General features: G+C 42.5%; 1 protein-coding gene across 1 annotated transcript in view; it reads right to left on the bottom strand.

Annotated features, from left to right (window-relative positions):
- The window catches only part of PRORP (protein only RNase P catalytic subunit), a 63,137-nt gene extending 54,996 nt beyond the window's left edge, over nt 1–8,141 (bottom strand). Inside the window, exons 1-3 of the mRNA XM_075282993.1 lie at nt 7,056–8,141; nt 5,322–5,369; nt 4,103–4,235 (exon numbers count right to left, since the gene is read on the bottom strand). Of these exons, the coding sequence (XP_075139094.1) occupies nt 4,103–4,235; nt 5,322–5,369; nt 7,056–8,005 (1,131 nt within the window). The 5' untranslated portion in view covers nt 8,006–8,141. The remainder of the gene's footprint in view (nt 1–4,102; nt 4,236–5,321; nt 5,370–7,055) is intronic.
- Nucleotides 8,142–8,179: the final 38 nt, after the last annotated feature.

Genomic DNA, 8,179 nt, shown 5'->3' on the forward strand with positions numbered 1-8,179 from the left:
TGCACCCTAAGAAATGTCAACCTCGTTTAGTCTGCAATTAAGGCCAGGTCATAGACCCTGAAATTCCACAAGAATATTCATTATGGAGCTTTCATTACAGGGGGATTTTCCACATTTTAAAATTCAAATAAAAACTCCCCCACTCGAAGAGGTTGTCTAGGATAAAAACATTTATTCATATTAGGCCAGGGAAAGTAAAAAAAACAAAACAAAAAAAAAACAACCCAAAACATACTACTGCCCCACTCTTTTGTTTTGCTATAATTTCCCGCCACATACAGCCGTGTTTTTTTTCACCTCCCCTGACCTAAGAGATATATATATATATATATATATATATATATATATATATATATATATGTATCTTTAAAAAAAATTATCCTGGACAACCCCTTTAAGTCCCATTGTTTGTGACAGAAGTTGTTACTTTGAGTACAGAAGCAACGTGCTTTGTTTTGGAGCACTTCCTCTCTGAAAACAGCGCTAAAAACTTTATTGGGCAGCGGGGACTTATGGTAAAATATGACAGCAGTGCAACAGGATCGGACCGCGCTGGGAGACAACTTCCCCGGCCTAACCTGAATAAAATTATCCTGGACATCCTCTTTAAGTGGAGGAGTTTTTTGATTTATTTATTTTTTTATTTTGAAGTGGAAAAGTCTGCAATATCCACCTACAATGAAATCTCCAAAATGTATATTCTTGTCAGTGGAATTTCTGGGCCTATGACCCGGTCAGGGAGATCCTAACACTAGGTTTACACTAGCGTGCAGGCAACAGTCGGGCACTCCATCCCAGATCCCACTTAAAGGGGCTCTATCAGCAAAATTATGTTGTATGAGCCCCACATATGCCTGAATAGCCTTTAAAAAGGCTATTCAGGCACCGCTAATCTTATTTTAACCCCCCTCCCCCATTTTAAACTAATACCCTAAAAACCAATATGCAAATTTTACTTACCGTGCACGCTGGGCGGTTCATGCACTGGTCGACGTCATCTTCGGTCCCACCTTCCGCTGGTGTCTTCTTCCAGCGATGTCCTCCCGGGCTTGCTCTTTCCCGTCTCCATCTTCTTATCTTCCTGTAAGCGCTCCGAACTTCCATTAATGAAAATGGCATCAGAACGTGCGCAGTAGCACTCCGGGGGAACGCTACTGCGCACGTGCGGGATGGAAGCACGGCCCGCAGGAAGATAAGAAGATGGAGGCGGGGAAGAGCAAGCCCAGGAGGACGTCGCTGGAAGAAGACACCAGCGGAAGGCGGGACCGAAGATGACGTTGACAAGTGCATGAACCATTCAGCATGCAAGGTAAGTATAATTTGCATATTGGTTTTTAGGGTATTAGTTTAAAACAGGTGGGGGGAGGTTAAAATAAGATTAGCGGTGCCTGAATAGCCTTTTTAAAGGCTATTCAGGCATATGTGGGGCTCATACAGTATAATTATGCTGATAGAGCCCCTTTAAAATCAGCGAAGAGAAGAGTCCTGCAAGGATTGCAGATTGGTAGGAGTCTGACTGCATAGACCACATCGATCAGAAGGGCAGGGGAGTTTCGTTCCCCATTCTGAACTGGGTGGTGGTTGAGATGGAGTGCGCACAGTCAAATTCATTCCAATGTAAGTGATGAAAACAAAGTACAGCAAATGATAATGTACAGCAATCTCCTACTGAAATAAACGGAGTCATGTGAGGGAAGACCAGACCACCACTCCGATCACAATGGGAACAAAACTCCCCCTGCTCTCCTGATCAGTGGGGCTGTGGGCAGGCGGACTTCCATCAATGGCTAAGTTATCCCCATCCTTAAAGTGCCAACAATCAGACAACAAAAAAAAAAAGAAAGAAAAGTAACTTTGAAGAGTATCCTCCTGGAATCGCAGCAACTATTTACAAGTCATATGCTATTATATGTTCCATTTCTGTATGGAAAACCCCAGGTTTCTGCATGCAATACCCTTGAGTATACACTATTCATTTTGGGGCATGTTCTGGTGCACCAGCAAAACTAAAGGCTCAAAACCATATTAAAGTAAGTGTGAAAATGCAAATACAACCTGAAATAGAATTACTGTAGGTGACCAAGAGGACAATACACGTCAGATATGACAATATGAGTATGAGTGAAAGTTGGCATTAAAGAGCTTTTTAATTATATATTTCCCCATTTTAAACTGTGATAATTATGGAATTAATAATTACCTTTAAATTACATAATCATACGCTATAATCATGTGCCCTATTGAATTCAGACTATATACTGTACATGAGTGAGATAGGTAAAGCCACTGAAAAGCTGTGGGTTCTTCCTATATACAGAGATTAGTCATACCTTGCAAAAAAAAATCTGATAGATAAAATGAATGTCCTGCTTCCCACCTACGTACCCTGCTCATGTACTACACAGCCAAGGGAAATTACAGACTAAGCCAGCAAGTTTTATTTAGTTGGTTCCCCGTGATAAAAAGGAGAATATAATAATGCCATTATTTCACAAATGTACCTGGCAAATCAGACGAGTTAATAAAATGGCAAATCTGAATTATTAAAGCGATACAGAGTTATTTACTGTAGATTATACAGCTTTCCAATATTCTTTTTTCATCTGTTTCATGTTTTTCAAGATCTCTGCTTGCAGTCTTTAAAGGGGCTCTATCAGCAAAATTATGCTGTATGAGCTCCACATATGCGCGAATAGCCTTTATAAAGGCTATTCAAGCACCGCTAATCTTATTTTAACCCCCCCCTCCCGTTTTAAAATAATACCCTAAAAACGATTATTCAAATGATACTTACCGTGCACGGTGGGCAGTCGTGCACTGTCGGACGTCATCTTTCTGCCATGCTTTCCTCTTCTTTCTTCTTCCAGTGACGTCCTCCTGTCCTCGCTCTTCCACGCCTTGATCTTCTGTTCCTCTGGCAGGTTGTGTTCAAATCCCGCACGTGCGCAGTAGTGCTCCCTCCGGGCACGCTCCGGCGCCATTTTTGTTGTAGTTCTAAGTACCCCTTAGAATTACACGCATGCGCAGTACGCTCGTGAACTTCTTCATTCCGGAAAAAAAAAAAGATCAAGGCGTGGAAGAGCGAGGACAGGAGGACGTCGCTGGAAGAAGAAAGAAGAGGAAAGCGTGACAGCAAGATGACGTCCAACAGTACATGACCGCCCACCGTACACGGTAAGTATCATTTGAATAATCTTTTTAGGGTATTATTTTAAAACTCGGGCGGGGGATGTTTAAAATAACATTAGTGGTGTCTGAATAGCCTTTCTAGAGGCTATTCAGGCATATGTGGGGCTCATACAGCATAATTTTGCTGATAGAGCCCCTGTAAACAGGCGCCTAACTCACTCATGACAGGACTAAAAACCTTTCCTGGTCATGTATGATCCCTGTTACTTCTACTTTATTTTTTTTTAAATGTAGATTGTGAGGGATCATAATGTACATTTTCCCTATCAGTATGTCTTTGTAGAATGGGAGGAAATCCCCACAAACACAGGGAGAACATACAAACTCCTTGCAGATGTTGTTCCTGGCAGGATCCCAACCCAGGACTCCAGCACTGCAAGACTGAAGTGCTAACCACTGAGCCAACATGTTGCCCCTTGTTACTTCTACTTTATGATATATATCCTCTTTTTGAAGCACCCCTCTTTTTGATGGTGAGGTGCAGTTCAGGGGTCTGGCATTGTGTTGTACACAGCACAATAAATGAGGTCCCATACAGGTCAGTGAGTCTTCTAGCTATATTACTTTCTTTGTACTACTGGGATATGGTTGAGATATGGCACCAATGTTTTCAACTTTATTTGTATGGCTACCTGCTGCCCAAAACAGCACAACAGCACCCAAAGGGGGGCTGTCCTACTCGATTTGGGTACGCTGAGGGGGCCCTTACTATCATACGAACTACCGGTGTTTAAAGTGACTCTGGATCACATATGTTGGTGTTTTTGGATAGTTTGTAAAGGTAGAAACTATATAGTTAACCTCCCTTACTATAAACAGTATCAGATGGACAGCTAGTTATAAAACCCATAAACCAAAGGCAATGTTGTGGTGAGTAGTAAACCAGTGAGATAAAGAGATGAGACTAACTCACCTCTGGGGTGGTCTTACGAAATGTATCTTCCCCCTTTATGACACTGTCAATGACTGCTTTTTTAAGGGTATCATATTCCTCTGGTGTCAAGTGAATGGACTCCAGCTGTTCTTTACAGGAATGACAATGACCACTATAGGATGGATACAAACAGTATGTGTTACTTAAAGACACAGCAAGGATCGAGTGACCGCACAACACGAGCGTGAAAGATGACTAAAGCACTTCCGTCCATAGGTACAGTTTGTTCGGCAAATATACTAGACTGCTGTATTAAGCCAGATGGGGCGTTCTGAGACCAGATTGGAAGTGCCGTCTGACCGTGAAGCGTTAATTCCCTGGCCTCGTATATTCGCTGAACAGACCATAATGTTGCTTCGGTAGAATATTAGGAGTGCATGGGAACCAGTATTTTACTTTTGAAACCCTTCACATTTATGTATTTTTTATTGTTAACCGTTTATTATCGCCATATCGTGGAGCACAGTTTAGGAAACACTGGTCTAGCCTATGCAGCTCACATGGTACATAGATTATACTAAGAGACAATATGGGAACCTGTGTCCTTTATGCTAATCTGTCAGTTTCCAAACCAAGAAACCAAGGGGTGCAAGTCAAACACGTTCACATCTTATAAAGTGATACCATACTTGCCCTCACTTTACGATTCTTGGGGATCCATCCTCTGAGAGCCCCACCAATCCTGAGAAAGAAGCGGCCATAGTGTGGAAGTAATGCTGGTGCCATTCTAAGTTTCCCTGCCACCGAGCTATGAATGGTGCTCCAGCCCTTTCTATCTCAGGTCTGGTGGGAGTCCAAATGGTTAAAACCTCCTCAATCCTAAGATATTGTATCACTTTATAAAACATAAATGACATATACACAATGTGAAAGACATTATATGTAAGATTCACATGGGTCTCTCTGCACCGAGCATGACGCTCCTTGTGGGTGGCATTATACAGTAAGGTAATGTGGAGACCCTCACGTATCTAAAGATTATTATATAATGCTATCAAGGAGCCTGAGGAACATTACAAGTGCTGCAGCTACAAGGAACAACATGGAAGAACAAATCGGGGCACCTGTAACGGACAATAAGCATTCTGATGACAACTCCCCCTATTGGGTACTTGCATAAAAGATCACAAACTATTGTAGGAAAACCAAATCCAGTATTGTTTTGTATTCAACGTTAGAATATAACTGGATCACTTACTTGTCTGTGATTTTGGTAAGCTGCCCTTTCCAGGTTTCATTGGGAGATCTGAAATAAAAAGATAGTTAGATCAGGTTTTTTGTCTGTCACTACTGACCTCATCATTGTCAATGGATCATAAGGGTTTTCCATGAATGGGTTTGAAAAATGCCTGCAGGTTTCCTTTTCCTGCCCAGTTTTGGGCAGGATAAGGAAATCTGTATAATCGGAGACCGGGCGCAGATGTGAACGAGCCCTGACCTAGCGCTCATGATAGTCTGCAAGGGGCCTTAAAAAAAACAAACAAAAAAACCCAAAACACCATTATATTTTAAAAATATATAATAACGGTTTTATTTTTCTGTTTACAAAGCCATATGAGGGCTTAATTTTTACGGGACAACTTGTACTTCGTAACCATGTTATTGTTTAATTTTCTACATGATGTAATGATAAAGAGGGAAAAAAAAATTGAATTGGGTGAAAATGGAGAAAAACTGTGTTTGTGTGATTTTCTTACAGGCTTTGTTTCTACAGCATTCATTGTGCAGCCAAAATAATATGTCCCGTGTATTCTACGTGTCGGGTTATACCGCTAGGAAGCTGACAGTGCGCTAAATTCAGCACACTGTCAGCTTTCTAGCGGCATATAAAACCGCATGTGCTGGAGGATATGAAAGGTCCTCTTTAAGCAGATAATACACAATGAATGGAGCAGGAAGCAGACAGCTGTGTCCTCTGTGTAGTGCCGGAATTAAGCCATCACAGCTTAGGTCCCATTCAAATGAACAGCGGCGCTCTGGACTCTACAAAGAACAGAGTTGCCTGCTTCCTGCTCCATTCTCTATATAAGAACAGCTAATCGGTGGGGGAATACGTGGTTAACTCCCAATAAATTGATGTTGATGATCTATTTTTAGGAAAACCACTGTATGAAAATTCTCATATCCCAGCTCTGCCTGCTGTTCCTATGGATGACTTTCCCACACCCACCTCAGTAAATTCACAGGTTTGCTACACTCTCTGCTTCACCAACGCTCCAGTGGGATCCACAGCCTGGTGGGCTGAGTGCCTTAGAGCTGCAACGTCTTCACTGTCAGGGAAGATGATGAGCAAGTAACCAGGGGTTGAGAAACTGCAATTGTGCTTCCTCAGCATCTTCACTGACAAGTACAGATTCAGAAACAACCATCACACCACACCATGAACCCTACAGGGGTGCAGAAAGGGGTAAACAAGTCTGAGCATTCACCACCTACACCAATTCAAGTTCTTAGGATTTGTTAATAGTTGTCGCTTCACTGATTCCAGCACAGGTGCAATTTAGCTCCCGCCATTCCTGAGCAACAAGCATAGTTAATGTTGGTGTTTGATGTGCTATTTCAGTCCTGTAATGTCAGAAGGGAGGTGTCAGGCAGGGGGCTGGGATTCAGCGCTCCAATCAGACGCAGCCAGTGTCAGAGCTCAGAATCACACCCCTTGCCTGCTCCTGTTTGGCACCGCCCTCCTGACAGTACAGAGACTAAATAACATAACATATTTAAAACTAACAGCATTGATTGCTCGAGAATGGTAGGGGCTAGTGAAAAAATTCCAACTGTGCTGGAATCAGTGGAGCAGCAGAAATGTTATGGATGTATAGAGCTGGACTTGTTGGAAGTGGTGAAAGGTCCTCTTTACAAATAAATTATTTCCCTGGAGTTCTTCTTTATATACGTGAGATCTATTCCATCTGTAGGACTATTAAAACATTACTTTTCAAACCAGGACTTTATGGTTTTCATCAGAGGTTGCCCAGGGTAGATTTGATGTTCTCTAAAATACGTGAGGACACCAAAAAGCCGGGTCCTGAAAGCCTCATCTTGCAAGTCCTGATCAGCATTAAACAGACTCTGAATGGCATCTTCAGGGGGCGCCAGTTGCCTCTCTAGCATTTCGTCATAGAGCGTCCAGGCCAGTTCATCCTCCCGCTTCTCAATAGCTCCTTTTATGCACTCGCCATAATTCCTGGCTGAAGGTGTGCCGGCCTTTTTTAACATTTCTAAGGAGGTTATCGCTTCCCTCCAGCGATCAGTTTCACTTAGACCTTTAATAAAGAGGCTGTAAGCGCCGGTGTCGAAAGTGTCAAATTTAACGGTCATGATATCATAGACATCGTATATCTCCTGGGTCTGCTTCTGCTGCACGCATAACACCAGGTATTTTAAGAGTAACTTGTAAACCACATCACCGTTCTTTACCGCCACATAAGACAGAAGGGATTTGGCAATGTCTATATTCGTGTTCTTACTTATCATCTGGTCCATGACATGATTTTCAAAATTTTCATCCCTTTCGTATTGCAATTTAAGTTTGTCCCAACCATCGACACTCAGGGGCTCAGAGGGCAACGCTATTTTACCGTCCTTAGAACGCGGCGCAGAAAGCTTACTCCCCAGCAAGTCTTTATTCCTGTAGGATCTTGTTTTGGCCGCACCGGCAGAAAACACAGATGAGCCTCTTATGTATTCCTTTCTTTCCGATTTCCGATATTTAACGTAGGTATCATCACGGTCTACACGAGCATTTGCGCTACACGTTGCACTAATAGGCTGAACAGGGTTGTACATTGGTGCCCGGCTTATGCAGGGGATGGCGGCATGGCATACTGGCGCCTTGTTGGTACATAGTGTCCTATACCATGATCTGTAACACAGGGATAACATGCTGCTGGATAGCAGTACTCACGGGCTGGAGTGTCCTTCCACAAACAAAAGTAGCAGTGACCACAAGAATAAGCTTATGATAATTAGTATAAGATATGAAGAACATCCATTAAATACACCATTAATAGATCAGGAAAATACTGCAACTTCTCCTTGTGCCCACATGTCTGTGTC

The sequence above is a fragment of the Leptodactylus fuscus genome, chromosome 7 (genome assembly GCF_031893055.1).
Source record: "Leptodactylus fuscus isolate aLepFus1 chromosome 7, aLepFus1.hap2, whole genome shotgun sequence".
In the NCBI taxonomy this organism is placed as follows: domain Eukaryota; kingdom Metazoa; phylum Chordata; class Amphibia; order Anura; family Leptodactylidae; genus Leptodactylus; species Leptodactylus fuscus.